We start from the raw sequence: 22,789 nt of genomic DNA on the forward strand, positions 1-22,789 counted from the left end.
CATTGCACCCTAAGAGGTGGTTGGAGAACTATTCCATGTTTCTAACAGTGCAGACTGGCTGGGATGCGACTTTTACTTTATTTTCTTTTTATTGCATTTTATTGTAAAGATTTATATGGCTACATAGAATAATTGTAGGTGGCTCACAACAATCCATAAAACATAGTTTAAAATAAAGGTACCCTTCATTTATTCATTCATTCAACCTTTCTACTAACTTTCTAAGTCACTCCAGTCTTCACTGACCTAAACTTTGCTGATCTTCATTCTATTTGGCTCACGAATGAGCTGGACATATTATAGCAGCACAGTATTAAGGGTCTTTCACATTTACATAGAGTGTAGACCTGTATGTTTTTAGCAGCATGGGCTTCACTTTGTATTCCTCTGACTATTCCATTCAGGGGCAGGCAGATTGCAACTTTCCACAGGTATATGTAGTGTGAGGTAGTGTGAGAATTGTGAGAATCATAAGATTACAGTCGACCAGGGCTTTTCAACCGGTGGTACCCGTACCATTGGTGGTACGCAAGCACCTGGCTGGTGGTACGCAGCGTCGCCTTCCTCCCCTGCCCCGCTCCGCTCCTTCCCAGCTCACTTGCTGCTGGAAAATATGCTGCTTGGCCACAGCCTGCCGGAACCCTACTGAGGGTGTGCAAAGAGAGCAGGCGCAGAGCAAGGCAGCAACTTCTTCTTGTGCGGAGTCCATGTCGCTCTTCTTACTTCAGAAAGGCGAGTGTCTTGCTCGTCTTCTTCCCCCTCCATCCAGAAAATAGAGCGGGCCCTGGAGGAAGAGGACGCTGCCTGCTACTAGAGAGGGCCTGGCCTGACGGAGGCTCCCGGCCGAGCCAGCACGCTCCCCCCGCGGTTCCAAGGACGACTGTCACCAGTGGCGGGGCCGACGCCTTGTAGCTGCCGCTCCTGCCACAGGGCAGAGCACCAGCAGCCACGAGGCCGTCCCAGCCCGGAGCAAGTGAATCAGGTAGGAGGCAAGCAGCCCTTTTTGCCGTAACCACCCCTTCCCCCTGCCCTGCCCTGAGAAACCAAAAGAGATGCCTCCCTTTGTGCTGTGCTCACTCGCTGAAAATGTTTAGTTTGGATCTGGGGCCCGCCAAGCAGCCAATCGGCTTCATCAAATTCTTGCAATGGATAAGTGAGTGGTCGCGGCTGGAGGCGCCCAGCCAGCAGGGCCTTGGTAGGCTACGCAGCACAGAGCCAGGATGCCACGCAGGGCCCATAGCCAGAGCAGGTTCGCTCGACCCCCTTCCCCCAAAAGGGTCGAAAACAGAATGTAAAGGAGGCAACCGGGGGGAGGGGGTGTCACCGCCAGAAAGCTGGGAGCACCAGTATATTCTCCCCACTGCCGCCGACCAGCTGAAGGTCTTGGCGGCCCAGTCCCAGTGCCGCTGAACAGGCGGGAGTGTTGGCAGCCTAGTATCAAGGCCGCTGGGCAGCTGGGAGCACCGGTATCTTCTCCCCGCCGCTACCGACAAGCTGAAGGTCTTGGTGGTCCGGCCCTGGCCCTGCTGAACAGCCAGGAGCATCGGCTGGGAGCACCAGCGGCCCCACACATCTCCGTCGATCAGCTAGGCCTGTGGGAAAGTGAAATTGGTATCTTCTCCGAAGAGGCTATTATGTAAGTTTATTCGTGGGGGCGGGGAAGAAGAGCAAAATGGCACGTCTGTTTTCTACTGCTACCAGATGGTGGCCCTTTCAAGGGAAGGGACCAAAACCAGCTGCAACCACCCAGCAGACGGGGCGAATAAAAACCAAACGCTCCCCTCCCACCCCACCCCTGCTGCCAATCCTCAACAGAAATGCTCACAAGAATGAAAACCTTGGGTGGGCAGGCAGGTGTCTTGCTCAGCTGTGGCTTGGGGGGCACTTTTTTCAGTGCCATTGTAACTTAGAACAGTCACTAAGCGAACTTTTGTAAGTTGAGGACTACCTGTACTTCATCACTTTTTTCTTTTTTTTTCTTTTTCTTTTTTGTCATCAAGTTTTTGATACCTTGCTAGGCGACTGGTGGTACTCGGATGTTGCCCTATCCTAAAAGTGGTACAGTGGGTGAAAAGGTTGAAAAGCCCTGCAGTAGACCTCCCAACTTGCCAGATCAAACATCCTTACCGCTCAACTCTCATTTAAGCCTGGTGCTTGGAAGAAGAGCCAGGTCTTCACAGACCTTCAGAAGGCTAAAAGGGTAGTCATCCCTCTATCTCAAGTGGGAAGCTGTTCCAAAGGACTGGGATGGCCACCAAGAGAGGAAGCCTCCAAGGTCATATCAAATGGCAACATTTCAAGGAGGGGACTTGGAGCACACCTACCGTGTCTAATCCAATAGGACTAGCAGATACCCTCAGGGAGATGTAATCATGCAAGTAACTGGCCCTGAGATGCTAAGGGAACTCAGTTCCCCTAAGACAGGGGTAGGCAACCTCGGCTCTCTTATGACTCATGGACTTCAACTCCCAGAATTCCTGAGTCAACTATGCTGACTCAGGAATTCTGGGAGTTGAAGTCCATGAGTCATAAAAGAGCCGAGGTTGCCTACCCCTGCCCTAAGACAATAGTCGATTAGTTTTAATTATGCTATCATGCTTTTATTGTCTTATCTCTTCATTTCCCCCATCCTTTTGTAGGAAGCTGCTTTAAATTGGCTTTGCAGGATAGACTATTCTCCTTCAGTGAGTGTTGGGTATACAGTTAATGTAGTGCAGGGGAGATTTGCTGCTACAGGTAGTAAAATTCATAATTCATATTATATGAGAATGTGAGAAAGTGTGAATAAAATGTTTTTATATGAGTGAAAACGTGCAAGTAATTACTTCCTTCCAGATTTTTAGTCCTGCTGTACAGATTTTATTTGTGAAATTGGTACCTGAAGTATTTTAAGGCTTAAGGCACTCATCCTGCACTTTACAACCTCTAAATCCCAAAAATCTGGCCAATGGCTCCTCTCTGCCAAAGCAATCCTAGGCCACACATACTGTGGGAGTGAGGTCGTTGAGATAACATGCCACATGTAGTGTGTACCTAAAACACTTGTGCACACCTGCTTTAGACATCAATAAAAACTTGTTTTTTTACTTGTTTTTGCAAAGTGAGTTTTAAATAAAATAGGAGTAATTGGTCTTGTTGCATCCATTATTCAAGCCCATATAGCTTATTAAACTAGAATTCCTGCAAATGCAACAATTCTTTTTTCCTGTTAGGGCCTGAAAATAGTATTTTACTGCCCATGCTCCTTCACTATAATAAATTTAGTACTGGCTATCCGTAAGGGTTTTATATTTATGGAACAAATATGCTTTAAAAGAAAGCAGTCCTCAATATAACGGTGGCTTGGCTGAGGAATTAATATACTTTCCTTAAAAAAAAAAACTTCATGTCATACTTTGGCAGTGATTTGTTGTCTTTGTAGGAATGATCCCAAACACTTAACACAGTGAAATGTATTTGAGATAGAAACATAGTGTTGTAGGTTCTGCAAATAAATTTCAGCTGAGGTATTGAACGCAAAATTAAAATTGTGAGTCTCAAATGTGTAATATCTCTCTCTTGATTTTTTTAGCAACAATTTCCTTTTGTCACCATGAAGGAAGGAAGGAAAAATAAATTCTCTAGTCTTGATTTAACATTTGCCAGGATTATTTTATGAGAAACTTGATATGCTCAGTTGATTAAATTCAAAATAAAACTGACCAATTAACTCAACTAATGAAATCATATGATAAAACATGCTGTCTCAGTTGAGCCGTATTTTTGTAAACTTAGTTCATCAGTATAACATCTAGATAAAAATATAGATGCACACAAAGAAGTTTTGAAACACAGATATAGATATATTAAATTGGATCCAAAGGAGATGCTTAGAGAAGGAAAAGAAAAGTTATCTTTTCAGTTCTTCTATGCATCCTAACCCAGGGATGGCGAACCTTTTAGAGACCGAGTGTCCAAAAACTGGCCCTGCCCTGCCCTGCCCCACCCCCATCTGCCCCCAATCCCACCCTGCCCACCCGGCCACTCACCACCTCCATGGCCTGCTGCAGCAGATTACCCAGGCGGCCCAGCAGCACCATGGCAGCCATGCCCTGCACCTGTGCTCCGCAGCAGCATCTGCGCATGACAGGGTGCAAGGGCAGAGTCTTGTCCGCACTTCCCGGCTGCCATGCCCTTGGCTGCTCTGCATGGGCCACCTTCAGGAGTGACTCTCCGGGGGAGGCTGCAGGTGAGGGGACCGTGGGGGGAGGTGGGGCTGAGACGATGGCATGCATTCCCACAGAGAGGACGAGTGTCGCCTCTGGCACGTGTGCCATAGGTTCACCACCACTGTCCTAACCACTCACAATGACTTGAAATATGGTCCCTTCTATGAATCAAAGAAGTGCTATCTTTTATATAAAGGCCTATTTTGACCCATCTGATAGGACTTCGCTAGAGAAAACAGTATCGGCAATATTCTAAAAAGGGCCACAATTTCCAAACCCTGTGGTGTAGCCCCATGCGGTACGACAACAAACAGTGGTGCCAAAGAATATTTCACTGCTTAAAAACAGAATTGTTAATGAGTTTGCTGCAGCTTCCCACAGTGCATGATTTGGGAACTGCTAGGGACACCCTGAAAAATTGCTAAGACGCTAAGGGTGGGAACTTCTAAAATAATAGTATAATACCATTTCTACATATACATTTTGCATTTATTTCAGTAAAGCATTGGTATATACATAGCATCTATATCTTCAAGATGATACTATTAAAAGATACCAGTTGGAAACCTATATTTTACTCTGAATTTACTGTTCAAGATTGATTCTAGCTAGGCTTGTGCTGGTTAGAAAAAAATTCAGCTCTATTACCTGCAGTTCAAACACTGTTCCTTTTTGGGAAAAATGAGAGAAGAACGAAGTTTAATGTGATGCTTTATCACATTATTTGTGGCCTAGCATTCAAAATAGGGAATTAAGCTGTGGAATGGAAATGCAGCTATTCACCTGCTCCTCAGCCCTTGCTCTCTCCTCATAGCCCACAACATATTGCAGGAAACATTTTGTAAGGTAACTGTTATTTTCTTGTTCACTTAAAAAAATCACTCTTTCTGCCTGTGTTCACATGTTTCTAATGTAACCATTAAAATGTAGCCTGAAGACAGCAATAAAAAGCCCGGGATGCCTTCATGTTGCTGTGTCTTGATCAAAGTCAGTGTGTGTAATCTTGTTAAAGCTGCCCTTCCCTCCTCCTTTTCTTTATGAATGTGATGGTGTACAGCATATTGCATTCTTGTAATTAAAGTATCTCCTTTTATTTTGGATTTTTTGGATACAGAAAAGATGCTTGCAGTTTGTTCTTAACACAAATGAGGAATAGTGGGCAGAGGCAGGGTGGGTTGATTTAAAAATGGTCATATGTTTCCTTGCTCTGGAAATTGATTTTCCTCTTGGTTAGCAAAATGTACAATCCTGTTTGTACATGTAGAAAAATGTGCCCTAGAAGGGCAGCATATGCAGTTGTGCAATAATTTGTTGCGATAATTTGTTGCACTTGGTAAAAGTTAAAAGGGAAAAAAGAGACTGGAATAGTGGGCTTGGCATGCTTAAACACTTCTGGACATTGCCATTCTTTCACTGTTAGGGAAAATTTAACTTTCATCTTTTAGTTTTATATGACTAGCGAAATGTTTGCTTGGATGACATTGTAGCATAGTAAAAGAAAGTGGAAAGCAAAGTGGACGTGACATTCACAAAAACTAGATAGGACTCACAAAACGTTTAAGTTATTGGGAAACAAGCACAAGGTATTCACTAATGCATGCTAATTTCAAGCATTTCTTATCCTTTGTTTTTGTCTGACAGGAATTACTGTGGTATCCTTGGTTCTGGATGGTGATTTGATTTTCTGGCATCAGATGTTAAATGCATGAAGTAACCTCTTTAAGTATTAATTTCACTTCAACAAGTACAATAATATTTAGCTGCTTTACTTTTCCTTATCTACAGAATAAAGGTAAAGGTAAAGGTTCCCCCGCACTTGCGTTTCCGACTCTAGGGGTCCGGTGCTCATCTCCGTTTCAAAGCCGAAGAGCCAGCGCTTGTCCGAGGACGTCTCCGTGGTCATGTGGCTGGCATGACTAGACGCCAAAGGCGCACGGAACGCTGTTACCTTCCCACCGTAGTGGTCCCTATTTTTCTACTTGCATTTTTACGTGCTTTCGAACTGCTAGGTTGGCAGAAGCTGGGACGAGTAACAGGTGCTCACTCTGTTACGCGGCACTCGGGATTTCACCCGCCAAACTGCCGACCTTCTGATCGACAAGCTCAGCGTCCTAACCCACTGAGCCACCGCGTCCCTTATCTACAGAATACAACAAATCTATTATTATTAACATGCTAATGATAATATAGTGAACCCAATTCTATAATTGCTTACTAGTTATCCCCATTCCCCGTATAATTGTAATTAATGAGTTGTATCCTGTATTTCAAAACCATGATATAGAAATAATTTGGGACAGAAGTGGCATTGGTATTCCCTGCTTGTAAAAACCAACCTTCACCAAATTCCAACAGACTTCCTGTTTAGGATTTGCATGAATTTAAAAAAAAAACATTCTATGGTGGTGATACAGTTCTTTCAGCACATGCCCTCAGCTTGACATTACAGTTGGCACAGATTCTACATCATGCCATTGCTGAGCATTACTTCAGTAAGAAACCTACTGAAAACGTAAATTTTGAGCACATAGTGAAGTAATAGGATGGTTTATCCTCCTTAAATTTTTCATATATTTTGGAGTTTGGATAACGTTTTTTGAAAATTGAGGATTGCAGCTTTGTAACAGTGGAAGCAGCACCTGCAGATCAATTTGGATGACAATATTAATGAAATACCCAGATTTTCCAAGAAAAAGGCTTTGGTCATGGACTAGTGAACTGAAAGGGTTCATTTGAAGCAGCTACAATAGTGTCTATAGCAAACTTCACTAATATTAACATACAATAGGCATGATATCGTCACGGAAATAGTGCTATTAAATAATATGATCTCAGTTCTTATTAAATGATAATGTCATACATTTCACCATTTGCCCTCTTAATGCAAAGCAGATATTAACAACTAATAACCACTTCAATACAAAGCATTTTTACTCCCTAATCTTGCTGTGTGCTGACTGTTTGTCAATAAAATTCAGAGCCAGGAAGAATCAGAAAATGAAGGCTATTAGAATTATAAATTCCTTGTCAATAAAGGAGAATATTTGTAACTCAGGGTTGAAATTTTATTTTATTTTATTTATTTTAATCCCATTTATATCCCGCCCTTCTCCGAAGACTCAGGGCAGCTTACAATCTAAGCACAATCAATGTGTTTAGCAATAGCCTTCATTCTATGTATATGCCTGCTTATTAGGGCTTTCACACACACCCCAAGTGGCATTATTACAAAGTCAGCTTAATTGCCCCCAACAATCTGGGTCCTCATTTTACCTACCTGGGAAGGATGGAAGGCTGAGTCAACCTTGAGCCTGGTGGGAATCGAACCTGCACTAATTGCAGGCAGCTGGTGTTACTTAAGGAGGCATTAGCCCCCTGCTCTCTGAACTTGGTTGTTTCCTTGCATACGTTTCATTATCTACCTAGTTTGGATAATGAAACATTTGCAAGAAAACAAGCTCAGAGCTCACCAAGGAACCCTTATAACGGTAAATACTTTGTTTGATTCTTAAATAGGGTACTGTCTGGAAAGTAACATGTTTTTTAAACAAAATACAGTCCTTAATTCCAGATACTGAGAACATCATTTTACCTATCTCCTGAAAATACTGATTAAGATAAAATACAAAAAAAAATATCCCAGATACCCACCTATCATACAGATTTTATAAGGATATTATACAAAAAAGTTGGCATTTTTATACTCCGTTCTTTTTCTAATAGTTCCTGCCATGGAATTTGGTTATTTACAGCTGCCACTTGACATCTTCATTGAGGTTTCCACTGTGGTCTTGAAATCTTTTTTCAGATTTTTACAGAAAACCCAGACCACAACAGCCATTCAAAATTACAACAGACCTTCCTAGGGCTATTTAAACCCCATTTTCGGAATTAAAGTGGCCACACACACACCCCTACAGTCACATGATTGTATTTTGGGTACTTGGCAGCCAATTCATCTTTATGGCCATTTGTAGCATTCTGTCAGATGATCACTATTTTACTTTCAATTTCCGGGGGGAAATGCCCATTGGTGAAAGTGGATTTGCTTAATGACCTCTGGGTTCATTTAATGACCATCATAAAAATGGTTGTAAGTTTGAATCCAGTCATCTGATGCCTCAATGTACTACCACAATGACTTATAGCTTTTAATTCCAGGCTCCCTTACAGTCATATATTGAGGACAACCTAGACACAGTACGCTTATTAAAACTAAATTGCATTTGCAGTTTGGTTGGTTGATCATTCATCCAGTTTTAGAGAGATCCTTTGGGATCTCTTCACTCTCTTCTTTTTTAGATACTTTGAATAGTATTATCAACAAATCTGACTACTTCGTTGCTTTCTTCTCCAAATGGTTTTTGAACTCAAATATTAGAAACTGGAAATGGTGAGCAAATAAAGGCCAGTGCTTGAGTTATCTCTCTTCTCAGAAGATTGTTATTGACCCATGTGTCACTACCAAGTAAAAGGAAATACTGGGAACAGAGGCAATGTAACAGGGCAATAGGAATGAGAATCACACGATGAGGCCAGTGAGGATTAAGTGAAAAGATGAATTGGGAGACTGACCTAAAATAAAGAAATGAGACAAATCACTAGGGACAGGGAGAGGTTTTGGTCTTGACTATAGGTGATGAGAGTTTCAGAGCAGTAATCCTAAAAGATATTTAGCTTTGAAGTAATGATTCCAATAATAGAACTAAGTAACTAAGAGGATTGAAAGAGGGGCAGCTAGATTAGACTATGATAGCAAAAAAAAATCAGTCTGATAGGAGCTTTTCTAGCAGCATTGGCTGGCTAGACATGTAGGATTTAAATTGGAATAAGGTGGAGGAGGAAAGGTAGGTAAACTAGATAGGTTAGATTATGCAGATACAGCTTACACTTTACATTTAACTTATGAATCAGCAACTGTAATGTGTTGAGACCTTCTGAGATTGCGTGAAACCTTTTGAAATATCTTGAGTTCAATAGTTTCTCATTTAATGTTAAAGTCCCACTTTTCTAAAAAAAAAAAAAAGTCACTTTGAAATCTACAATGCAATGTCCTGGGAAATTACAATGCAGTGATATTATTTCTTCCTTGCTTTGAATTCTAATGTCAAATTTGTGTCCACTAATTCTTTTGTGCAAAGCTTGTCCTGTTTGTCCTATGTAGGTTCCAGAAGGGCATTGCTTGCAGATGATGGTATACATATCACTTTAGAGCAGACATGTCAAACACAAGGCCCGGGGGCCAGATCTGGCCTGCGAAGTGGTTTCATGCAGCCCATGAAGCCATCCTGGAAACAGTGAGGGAACGGCCCCCACTGCCTTGGCCCTGGCCCAGAGACCCTCCTTCTACCAGAGACCCTCAGATCTGTCCCACTCCTGCCCAGGCCCCCATAGGCACCCTTGATGCGAACGATGTAGAGCTGGCCATGCCCACCCAGTAGGCCATACGCACTTTAGCCACACCTACCCAGTAGGCCACGACCACCCAGGCCACACCCACCCGGCCCCCTGAGGGCAACTGCAATGCTGATGTGGCCCTCAATGAAATTGAGTTTGACACCCCTGCTTTAGAGGATGAGTATGTGAAGGCAGCTCTAATCTTATGTGTATACTTGGGGCGTGTGATGTGAGGGCAAAATAGACATCTGGGTTTATTGCAGGTTCTCGTTCGTATGAGGTATCATTGTTTTGTTGTCCCTTATTACTTATGAGTATATTTGGGGTGGCTATATGCAAGTATGGGCTTGTCACAGAAAGTCTGAAAAAGTGTGGTGTCATTTGTATAGTATGGGCTGTAGCTTAATAATGTGTTTGAGTGGTTTTGCTGAGAGGCGTAGGTAACAACCAATTGTATAGGTTCTCCCTGGGAATTGATCAGCTTGTATTGATTTGTCTATTGTTTTGGTTGGGCGGGTAATTCAGTCTTCTAAATGCCGGGTTTAATTTCATCAGTTGAGCAACTCTGTCAAGTGGTTCAGAATAAATACGGTCATAACATAGAAACAGACTAAAAATGATTTGGTGATGTGTTCTAGGTGGGAGCTAGTGGCATGTAGATATGTATGGCTTTCTCTAGGTTCCCTGTATGTAACATAATGTTTATGGATTCATTGTGTGGTTTTATAGTGACATCACTGAAGTGGACTTTTCTATAGTTAAGTCTAGACTGAGGCTGATGGGAGTTGAAGTCATGTTAAAATTTAATGATTCATTTTCATGGGTCAAGTTGATGAAAATATCATTGAATCTCTAAGTAAAAAGGCTTTAACTTAGGGGAATGGATCTTCTCTGTTGGGAGTATGGGTTTTGCAGCTAAGTGAGCATCATTTTGAACAAGAGAAATAATTGAATAATTGAAATAATTGAAATTTTAAAGATTTATATTAAAATTCAGATGTTACCTTTATTGCATATTTACAATGAAACTTGTTTTTTTCTCATTGTCTTTCTATGAATGCAAAAATTACACTTGAAAAGGAATCATTTTATATACCTCTTTATCTTGTATTTAGGATAAGTTATCTTTAATTTCTTCAGTTTGCTGTCTTGTATCTTTTAAAACCACCAACTCTCATGATTGCTTCCATTTTGTAAATGGGCATTCTTCCATAGTGATCAATTTATGACAGTATTGATAGCAGTCTTAAAATGCTGAGATTTGCTGATCAATTCAAAAGGACAGAAAATACCTAGCATTTATCTTCACTTTGATAATTATATTAAATTATGTTACCACTTAAATTACTTGAAATCTTTTCTTCTCTCTTCCATGCATCCTGTGCATTTGGAGTGAATAGCATTCCTCATCTATTAGGAACATGAAAATGCTCATTTCAGAAACTTGTAACCAATGTCCTTTTTACAGTTTAATGTATTTAAAACTGTTTTTACCTAATGCACATTTACTGACTACACACTTTTCAGCTTTTACCTAAATAATCTGTAGTGGCAACTTGCTTCTTTTCTAGACCACGTAACTTGCTGTTCATACGTACACTGTGAGCTTATGCACCAGAGACAAATTTCTTATGTGTCCAATCACACTTGGCCAATAAAGAATCCTATTATCCTGTCCTCTCCTCTCCTCTATTCTAAAGTAACTTAGATTCTGTTAAGCTTTCATGTTTTAAAATTGAAAGCAAAATTCCCTGCTCTTTTGTCAAGGCACTGTTCTTCTGATATTCTGTGAGAAATAATGACTTTAAAAGTGGGTTTTACTCATTATTTTTTGAACTCCCCAAAATGATTAATCAACTTTCAGAATCAATATTTGCCTAATTTTAATTAAGAATGTATGAGGTAAAAAACAACAAAAAACTTCTCATTTCTTTTTGGTGCTGTGTTTGCCCTGGAGCTACATTTTGCAGCCATGTTTTATAAAACCTGGAAAACTTAAGTTCATAATGGAAAGCCTGAAGTGGCCTTCACTTCTGTTACTCATTAGGATTTTTCCATGGGTCACAATGAAAGGAATAGAACATTTCTGATTTTTTTTTATGTTACGTTATGTTATGTTATGTACTGTGTATGTATATGTGTATTCGCATATTCATTCATCCACTCATTCAACAGGTGTGGCATATTTCGGTGTTTTTATTTCAAAATAAAAGTTTAGTAATCACAGCTGGCAAGTGAGCTACATGGGAATTGGGAAGGAAATGTTTTCATTGGCTCTGTGCCAGTGCATGTGTCTGAGGCTTGTATAGAGGCAGACATTTTTTCTTAATTCCCCTTCCCCTGTGCACCTGATGAGCTATTGCCACATCCTCTTTGTAGGGGATCAACAAAGCTTAGCAGTTGTCCTGTTCTGCCAGTGGAATTCTTCTGTTTGTGTAAAAATGACTGCATTAAGATCTTAATCCAGACTTTCAGCACATATGTTTGTGTGTGTTTATATTACATATTGTGTGTGAGAGAGTTACAAAAGATGAGAGTTTGAAGCTCCTAAGACACTGCAAAGGCAAAAATTGTAAAAAGTTCTGAGAGAAATTTCAACTATCAATCAGATTCTTCTTGTTTTCTGAAAGTACTGTTCTAATTTCTGATGTTGCCTGGTGTGAAGATAATACTAGAGGATGTGTTTTCTGCCAGGAGGAGAAATTTCCCTTGTCGAGGGTCCCACATTATCCAAGCCAGTTTTGACTGTTGGACTCAAAGATGGGACATTTCTACAATGGGCTTCATACAAGTCTATTTGAGATCATCATCTATGCCAAGTGAGAACCAGTATAGTTATGACCCCCATTAATTTTGCTGGGGAATATTTTAAAATATTGATAAGAGAGAACTAGGATCAAAGACAGGAAACTAGCCAAAGTTAGAGGCTAACTTTAAATTGCACTATGCTGTATTTTAGAGTCCTTTCCAAGTTATAGTTATTTCTAAAGGATGGGTTGCTATAATTGTTGCCTTGATTTTCTCTCCTATCACACCTACAGATCAGCTGATAAGTCAAATATTTTTATCCTAAATTCTGAGATTTAGAATCCATCAGATTAATTGACAAGTGATTCACTGTTGTGAGAAAAAGTATGCCTCACTGAAGATTTTTTTCTTTAATCTGTGGACCTAGTCACAATTTTATTTTCATTCAGACTGCATATAAAGCTAAAGATAATGTTAATTGAACAAAAAAACTTGGAAATTTGACTTTGAAATCATTTATTAAACAATAATTAACAGATATACCATTTTCTTCTGTGGCAAAAGTAAATACATGGTCAGCTCTAATACCTACTATTGCTGTCTTCGGCAGAAACTACCTCAACTGGTCTCTGAATTTGGGATAGTTTTTTTTCCCCTTTCCTCCATACATAATTTTTTTCAGCTGGGCAAAGTTTGAGAAATTGTTTGCGTGCACAGCATCTCAGTGGTATTTAGTTTTGAGTTGTATAGTATTCATGGAGGCTACCATTTACAGCCTGTTTCCTGTAATGGTTGGATACAGTTTACCACTTCTGACTACTTCCTTTTAGATCTTCTTATGTTGCCATGTGACTGAGATAGCATCCTTATGTTTCATAACTCTTCTCTCAATCCTTCACAGGGTGCTAAGAAGTTGTGCCCTCAGTGCAATACCATCACCTCACCAGGGGACCTCAGGCGCATTTACTTATGAAAAAAGATGGCTGCTGAGATCAAGTTGTTTGAACTATGGGGACTAGGGAAAAGGAGTGGCAGCAACACAGAAACTTGAAACTAAAGACTCCAAAAGTGGACTAGAGGCTGAGGGAGCTGCACGATGCCTCTGCTTCCGAACCTGTCACTGGTGCTGCCCACTCCATAAGAAGGCCAAACCCAGAATCCTTATTGTGATTCGTTTTTCCTTTTTTTACAAACTGCTGTTCCACGTCTGTCCCGTTTCTCCAAGAGTTGGGGTTCCATCGTGGACAACTTGCAAGACCTTTCAGGGAAGCATGAGAAGGTGCTGGCTCTTCCATGGCAGGAAATGTCCGAGCCTGTAATCGGCAGTCTCCTTCCCACCCTCTTTTTATTTGTGGTGTTGTAGTGGATTTTTTTAATGAAAGAAAAAAAAACTTACACCTTCACATCCACAAAGGCAGAATGAAGCACATGTAATATAGACTATATGTTTACAATGTTGTGTATAAATGGGATAGACTCCAACGTTACATACTAATGTTTCCCTTTTTATTTTTTCCTGGGGAGGGGACTTTTTTTAAAAAAAGAAAAAAATAAGCAGAGAACATTAAACCCATATTTTTCTTGGTTCTGCAGAGTTTTTGCATTAAAGTCATTAGTTTAAAAAAGTATATAAATATATATTATACATATATATAATATAAATGGTTTAATGTTCTGTGGTGTATATTTCCTCATTCAGATATGAAATTAACAATTCGTAGTTTCGGCCATAACTCACATGACTTCTGGGGAAAATAGAAAAAAAAACAGTTTTTCTTTCATTTGTTACAGTTAAATGGGCTATTTATATAAAATACTGAAACCTTTTTCCATTTTTTTCACTAGGGAAAACATAGATGTGCAAGCTTACTCCATTGGCTGTGGGAAAAGTCATAGCAGGCGTCAGTAGAGTTTTTAGGTACTAAACATTCTTATGGAACCTCTTATGATGGCACAGGCATCAAAATATTTTTTTTAAAAAAACACGTCTGAAATCTTGTAAAATTTTGTTAATCATATGATGTTTCAGCCATGTTTTAATTTTTGGGTTCCAGGTGCGCCATCTTGGAATGTTGCAACTGCCTTAGTAACAATGGACATCATTAGTGGTGAACTCTGATAGGCACTTACACGAAGCAGAAAACAGTGGTCTCTGTCTATTACAGATGCAATTGTTAGCGTAGCTGTGTTCAGACCACTTAGTCTTGTGAAAGCTAAAGCTATCTTTTGTCCAAATGTAATTGTATTCATCAACCTGCAAGCTTACAAGAATTAAATTTGAACAGGGCCTCAAAATAAATGTAGAAAAACACCCAATGTTCTATCCTACCTCTGGCAGAATCTTTAGCATTCTGCTTTGACGTGTTCCCAAGTCCAGCTGCTGGCAGTCTTTTCTACTCTGGAATATTTTTCTTAACGGCTGTTTCATCTAATTTTCAGATGTTCATGTTTCATTTTGAAAAGGGAATAGGTATGTGCCAGTTTTGATTCCTTCTTTTGTCATTTCTGCTTGGACTGTGGTAATGGTGGAATGTAACTGGGTTTGTTCAAAATTAGATCAATTTAGACTACATTTCCTCAGCATTCCATACAGAAACATTTCTTAGCCCTTCGTTCTGCATTTTGAAAATAACCCTTTGAGCCACTACCTGCCTTAATTTAAAAACAAAAACAAAACCTTGCAGTTTTTACATACACAGCCAAACATGCCATTTTGTAGTCCATTCAGGGAACACTTTACAAAGTTGCTGTAAATTCTGACAGGAAGTTACCGTAGCCTGCTTGACACTGACAGGCAAATAAGCCTATAAATCACTATTTAAACTGGGATTACAGCGTGAAAATTAATGGAGTTATGGCCCTGGGTCTATTAAATAACTTTTTCTCTTTTTTCGTTAATTCCATCTTATACTATATTTGTGGATTTAAGCCTCAGAAGGACATGATTGCACTAAAACATCTGGCTAGATTATCGTGCTATTGGGAAAACCTTTGGCATGATACTGATTAGACCACAAGATTTCTCCCAGTCCAGGATTCTTTATTCCTATTGAGTCAAACTGTGTATGCACTGAATGCAAGTTGAAGACATCTGTTGTTAATCAGCCTCTTATGACACAATTTCATCCCCATATTCATAACAATTGTCTTATGGAGAATTATTTTTTATTCCTAGTTAATTCTGAGCTCCAGAATACCCAAAACTATCTGAACCAGTGTGTCTCAGTCAAAAATGTTGCAGCAGTTAAGCAACATACTAAAGGCTGATTTGCAACTCGTATTAGTTGTTGGATGTTGGTAGGAAGGGGGAGGGAGAATTGGTTCAAGCAAATATTGATCTGGCATCCTAAAGGTGCAACAGTTTACAAGAACCATAAAGCATCTAAAATACTATTTGCTTGGGCCCAAGATTCCACAACTGTATAGCACTTATTCCTTCCTAAATCTGTTGTAATGGGGATGAAACCATGTGTCACTCAAAAACCTACTTGCCCAATACAATCAAACAGTCTTTGCTGGGACATTAAGTGCATGATTACTCTTCTTGATCTGTTAGACAGTAAACTGAAAAGGTTCGTCTTTGGTGTCCCAGCAAGTTGGCACTGGGAATAAAGAGCTTTTTCTGGTCCTGTGGACTAATTCTAAGCCAAATGAATATATGTAAACCACATATAATTATTAGCATTTATTTTTAAACCTAAATCTGACCCTACATTTTTATTTCTTGAGGAGTAAGGAGAGCAGAGAAACCTGTTAAGACAAATGCAAAAAACTAACTTGTTAATTTCCTTCTCTGGAAAAGGTGCATTTTGGAATTCTGTAGCTGCTCCTTCCTTTCCCTCAATGAGCTTGAAAATAAATGAACTGTCTTTGCCCAAAGATTCCCAGCTGCACAAGGTGGTATTAAAGTTGTGTCAATGATTGTGTGTTGATGTATATTCTATAAAAAGGTACTTGTCATTCCCGTTTGTAAACTACATTGACATTAATTAAATGAATATAAAAGCTTCCAAGTTGTGCTTTCAGTCTTCTACTTGCTTGTTAATTTTATCTCTTAGTTTGCCAGTTTCAAAATCTGGTACTTCTCTTGGAATTCGTTTGTGCCTCAGTGTTGATTCTTGGCAACCTTCTGGATAAATCCCTTCAGTTTTCTTGGGAAGGTTTTTCAGAAGTGGTTTGCCGTTGCTTGCTTCCTGAGGCTGAGAGAAAGGCATTGGCGCAAGGACACCCAGCTGGTTTTGTGCCTAAGGTGAGACTAGAATCAAGTCTCCTGGGTCTTAACTTGCTTTAACCACCACAAACTGGCTCTCCCTCTCTTGCATATAAAAAAGGTAAAGGTTCCCCCACACATGCGTGCTAGTCATTTCTGACTCTAGGGGCCGGTGCTCATCTCCGAAGAGCCAGCGTTTGTCTGAGGACGTCTCTGTGGTCATGTGGCCGGCATGACTAGACGCCAAAGGCGCACGGAACGCTGTTACCTTCCCACCGTAATGGTCCCTATTTTTCTACTAGCATTTTTACGTGCTTTCGAACTGCTAGGTTGGCAGAAGCTGGGATGAGTAACAGGCGCTCACTCTGTTACACGGCACTCAGGATTCGACCCGCCAAACTGCCGACCATCTGATCGACAAGCTCAGCGTCCTAATCATAATCAGCAATTGTACATCCTTGTGAGTCCTTTGTAGCACAATGGATATCAAATGACTTAAGTTCCCTTTTCTGCTTTCAATTCATTGCATTTTTATATTCTATCTTTAACTATTATAGCTTTTTATGCAATTTACAACAAACCAATAAAGTGTTAGAAACTCCCCTTCATTTTTTCAAAAATTAATTACAATCTTTCTGGTCATTGTTGTAGGCAGCTGCAAAATTACAAAACATAAGCCTGATTCCTCTGACGTATTCCAGAAACAATGTGAAAATTATTCAACTGGCATAGCAGTTGGATAATACTGCTTTTAATAAACAATAGGCAATTACAAAGGAAATATTAAGCCCTGCTCCTCTTCATCCCTGCTAGCACAAGTCCTGCAAAACATAAGACTTTGTTCAATACTTTTGCTCCAGTACTTTCCCTCTTGCAACACTGAATTGGTCTTTTAAATCATGCTGTGTTGACTTATTTTTTGTATAAATTGCTAGTTTTACACTAGAATATTGCTAAATGAGTATACGGTAATTTGACTGCAACATGGTTCTTCATACTTTAACTGCAAGCTGGTAAAATTGAAGGCTAGATCATGCTAGAATGTATTGACAATCTATACCTAAAATTAGATGAGAGCCTGACCCACATAGTAGTCTTACCATATTTTAACTAGCAAAAGCCCAACCACTGTGATTAGTTACTTAATTCCATGTGTTGTGCAATCCAGGAAATTGGATTCAGTAAATTATAAGTAAGCATATGATGTAAATATAGCTTATATAAAAAAATAATTTTGTCAGTAGCTTCTTGCTAGAAGTGATGCTGACAAGCAAAGTCAACAGGGAAGTCATCAGGAAGTTGTGATCAAAAGAGATCCTCTGCAATCTCAGGAGTCCTCATTTTGGCAACCAGGACTGCCATTGCTAAGCAATGCAGGCATGTGACATTGCACTCTATTACTGCATCACTTAGTGGCAAGAGTTCCCTGTATGATTCTATATTTCTATTTCCCCCTCCCTCCAATGCAAGCAGTACTTCTTTAGATTCAACCTTGTTCTATTCCAGGTAACAAAAGGTGCCAATGAATTAGGAAAAAAATCTGAAAAAACACAATTATGATAGCCAATTTAAAATGTTTGGAAAACTTTCCTAAAAATTCTATTCTTATTCAAAGAATAGAATGCAAACCAATATTTTGGAATTATGAGCAATTTTACAAAGCATTGGGAACATCTGACAATGTCCTTGTCTATGTAACACAGCTGAATGCCCAGTCCATTTCCCTAGAAGACTAACTCATCCCTCAGATTGCATTGCACAGTTGCTGATGACCCATGTTACTATGGAACAACCATTTTCTATGATCTTACAGGTACAGTAAAGGAAGCTGAATAACTATAATAATATCCCATTTTTCCTTTTGAAATAAAAAAATACCTGCAGTGATGTGAAAAAAGCACCACTGTGAGCTGAAGTGGAGGCTTAGCCATTTCTTTTCAAGGACTGATCCATGTCACAAGATGACAAAAGTGCCTAGAGAAACTTTGTTTTTGTTGGAGTGCTCAATGATAACTTCCATTTCTTGAAAGCATTTAAGTGCCCTGGTAATCTTACATTTATTCAGACAACACCATTGACCATAGGATTAATTTAGTCTGAAATATCCTGGAGATAGTTTGAGCTAAACCTAACTCTCTTTGGGTTAGTTGACTGGGATTTCATTGACAAAGCCCCAGTGAAAATGTTAAGACTCCTTAATAGATCAAATGGTTTGCTGACCAAATTGTTGGTTTGTGCTGTATTTTCTGCTTGTGCTAAATAGATCTACTTGTGCTAAAAGTTGGACTAGATTACCTTAAGATCCCCATAAATTCTGTGTTCTAATTTTAATACAAATTAGTAAATAGTATAAAAGCAATGGCAATATGTGATAAAAAAGATGCAGTATTTGTATTCATATCATTCCCTTTTAAGTTTTCCCTTTTTCTTTTCAAACTTCATTCAGTGTTTTGATTTGTTCTTCATTCAGTGGATGGTTTTATTTGCAGATCATCATAAACCATACAATATGTGCATTGTGCAAAAAAATAAAGAATTATCTAGTATAGAATTTGATACTGCAGAAATGTTAATCACTATTGATCAAGAATGGGCAGAAATCAGTCCAGATCTGTTAGGGTGATTTGTTTTGGTTCCACAAAGGCTTCTAGCACTAGTAGCCCCAAAATTACTTGCCCAACCATAAGTTACATTGATAAATTAATTTTTAGTGCCAAAGAACTGTAAATTCATTATATTCTGGTATTCATATTCCTGGGTTCAATATCCTAAATGTATTTCTTTTGCACCATATTTTACACGGTGGATCTTAAAAAAAAAAGCAGATAGGCACTGCAATCCTGAATTCAGCCTATTAATATAGTACATGGCTTACATGGAATAGTTGAGATTGATCAAGAAATAAATATTGGGTTGAGCGAATAGTTCAGTGGAAACATTGACCCAGTATACAGCAGTTGAGAAACACGCAAATCCATTTCTAGCATCATTAGGAAATATATTGGAAATAAAACATTAAATAAACTTTTTGCCTTAGTCACACTTTGAATATTGTGTTCGGTTCTGGTTGCTGTTATATGTATATATATAAAAACTACAAAGACCAACCATCAGTGTCAGAGGAGTTGCCCTTGAGTGGTAAACTAATACTAAGCTTTTTAAAATTCTGAATAAGACAAAATAGGTATATATAGAATTATCCATCATGTGGATAGTAAAGGGGTAAGTGTGTGTGTGCCCTATAAAATAAGACCTGCAGCTACTATAGAGTGCTAAATGGTAGAGGATTAGGGAGAAATGAAGGAGAGGCCACCACACAGTTAAACTACAAATCAACCACTACAAATTCCAATGGTTGCATTCTGAATAGTTCTGAGAAGAAATGAAGGAGATTTCCCCTGGATCTTTCTCAAATGGATCTTTCTATCTAATATAATTATCTTTTGGCTAAAAATCATGTGTAGTTATTTATATGTTGTTAGTTGCAAAGTCGTGTCCGACCTATTGCAACACCATGGAGAACGTTCCTCCAGGCCTTCCTGTCCTCTACCATCTTCTGGAGACCATTTAAGCTCATGCCTACTGCTTCAGTGACTCCATCCACCTCATCCTCTGTCGTCCCCTTCTTCTCTTGCCCTTATTCTTTCCCAGCATCAGGCTCTTCTCCAGTGAGTCCTTCCCTCTCATTAGGTGGCCAAAGTATTTGAGTTTCAACTTCAGGATCTGGCCTTCTAAAGAGCAGTCAGGGTTGATCTCCTCTAGGACTGACCGGTTTGAATGCCGTGCAGTCCAAGGGACTCGCAGGAGTTTTCTCCAGCACCATATTTATATGTATTTATATATAGTTACCAACATGATTACAATAGAGCAGTAAGGTAAGTTTAATGTTAAAATGATTTTTTAAAAAACCATTAAAAATATCCTCATTCATGACGTGTGACCTATAGTAGACTTCATTTCCTCACAGAATGGGTTGCCCAGCCTGCCTCAGAAGTCCTTTGTGCTTTGCTGTCAAGAACTACAATAGGGATAGGGAATAATCAAGTTTCTCACTGTGTAGTCTAAAAGCACATGTTGGTATTGTTAATGACTGAAAAACATATATTTTCTAAATAGTAAGAAAGTGACCAGGGAATAGATATTTATAATATACATCAAACTACATTTGTGTTTTGTTTTAAACCCATATTTTATCTGCAACTGAACACTGGAAATTCTAGTTTAAGACCAGGGATTGTTGTTAATCAGAACTGTATTGAAGTAGGGCATTCTTTCCATAAACCCAGTTTGAACTCTCCCCTTCTTAGGTAGCTCACAGATGAGAAGTTACAAAGAAAACAACAAATCCAATTTTATTAAACTTAATCCATGTTGTGCTAATATACAAGAGGAAATTCCCAGGAACAATTTTGACTACTGATCTAAGATCATAGGTGTATAGTCACTTTACTTTTGGTTGGAGACAGCTTCCCTGTAAAACTCCAGACACAGTATTCTAATTTACATAGCCTTCCATCTAGAACATTAGGTGTCAAAAAGGGTATACACTTTCTATGTCTATATCCAATACGGTGTAATTGTCCTTGTTCAGAATGTCCATCTCTCAACATACTAGTGCCCAGAGAACTCTACATACTTTTCCATTAAGGAGAAAAGTAGTTGTCAGATCTCCACCAACCATCTGGCTCATGGGGAAAAAAAATCTTATCCCAAAAGGAGAAAGATTAACAAAAGGAGAGCCACTGGCTGATTTTTCTCCTGCTTATGGTAGAGGAAACCACCAATCTAAGGAAAGAGCAGCATAACTTTCTGACTTCCTTGTTTCTTCTTGTAACCTTATTTGAACCATATAGGAAGGTAACATTCTACATATTCAGCAACTAACCCTTTCCAAAGCTTAAGGAATTTAACTCAGATTATAACCTAAGAATATTTCCCACTGCAATTCTACTTTTATTTTACTGGAGAAAAGGTTGCTGTTTACTGACAACAGACTTAAGCTGTAGCATTCTTTATTTCAGGACAAGTAAAGCTCACAATAGTTCTACCAGGGGAACTTACCCTACCAAAAAATGGAAGTGTGAACTCTTCAGAAAGTGGATGTTCACAGAGCTATAACTTAGTGGGTGTGAAAATAGGGGATCAGAGGGTAATTATTTTTTATAAATTGTATACATACAGCTAAGAGCACATGACAAAAGATAGTGGCTAAATTTATGTGTTATTTTTATAATTAAGCTCTATGTCACAACACTGTAGTTTGCTTCACACTTGTACTAAAATATAAAGCGTTGTTAAAAACCGGAATTTGCACACTATGCCAAATCAGTACCAAAAACATAACTATCAAGAGTGAGGAGATTCTGCTTGACTTTTATGCTAGCTCCTCAGGTACTGTATATTTTAGCATGAAAGCATAATCAAAAATTTCCTTATGCCTAAACCCCAGGCGCTACCATAAATAAGTTGGCCACGGTCAGTTAATGTAACTATTTTTGTATTTGTTCTGGGTTTTGTGACTCCCTAAAGCCACAAGAAGTGATGGAGAAGGAAGAATTTTCTGATTTATGAGGCAGAGCAAGAGAAAACCTGGCAGTGACTCTCCCATAAAGCAAATAAGGATTTCCCAGCACACGCTAAATTTGAGCGACCACAGAAGACGTCAGTATAACCACTCCAAACAAGACAGGTTAGCGAAGGTAGAGCTGTCCTCTAGGCTTCAAATAAGCTTCATTCAGGTGGACTGCCTAATAGTTTGCTTTTATGTCTTCCTGTCCTAAGACGGTTGTCAACAACGGGGAGCTTTTGGATCCTCTCTGTTCACTTACGTAGTTCTGAAATACGCTCATAACTGCAAAAGTGTCAGCTAGAAGTCAGATAAAGTTTATTTTATGTTTCTTTGGGACGTGGTGGCTCAGTGGGTTAGGACGCGTGTCGATCAGATGGTTGGCAGTTTGGCGGGTCGAATCCCGAGTGCCGCGTAACAGTGAGCACCTGTTACTCGTCCCAGCTTCTGCCAACCTAGCAGTTTGAAAGCACGTAAAAATGCAAGTAGAAAAATAGGGACCACTACGGTGGGAAGGTAACAGCGTTCCATGCGTCTTTGGCGTCTAGTCATGCCGGCCACATGACCACGGAGATGTCCTCGGACAAGCGCTGCTCTTCGGCTTTGAAACGGAGATGAGCACCGGCCCCTAGAGTCGGAAACGACTAGCATGCATGTGCG

The 22,789-nt window shown here is 39.5% G+C and overlaps 1 protein-coding gene across 4 annotated transcripts in view; it reads left to right on the top strand.

Annotated features, from left to right (window-relative positions):
• RNF220 (ring finger protein 220) overlaps positions 1 to 16,360 on the top strand; it is a gene marked incomplete at its 5' end in the record, with an annotated part of 335,258 nt that extends 318,898 nt beyond the window's left edge. For all 4 annotated transcript variants that reach the window (XM_083358456.1, XM_083358453.1, XM_083358454.1 and 1 more), the window contains one exon: positions 13,255 to 16,360. In XM_083358456.1, the coding sequence (XP_083214582.1) occupies positions 13,255 to 13,326 (72 nt within the window). In that variant the 3' untranslated portion in view covers positions 13,327 to 16,360. The remainder of the gene's footprint in view (positions 1 to 13,254) is intronic.
• Between the last annotated feature and the right edge of the window lie 6,429 nt (positions 16,361 to 22,789).

The sequence above is a fragment of the Vipera ursinii genome, assembly GCF_947247035.1.
Source record: "Vipera ursinii genome assembly, chromosome: 3".
Lineage (NCBI taxonomy): Eukaryota > Metazoa > Chordata > Lepidosauria > Squamata > Viperidae > Vipera > Vipera ursinii.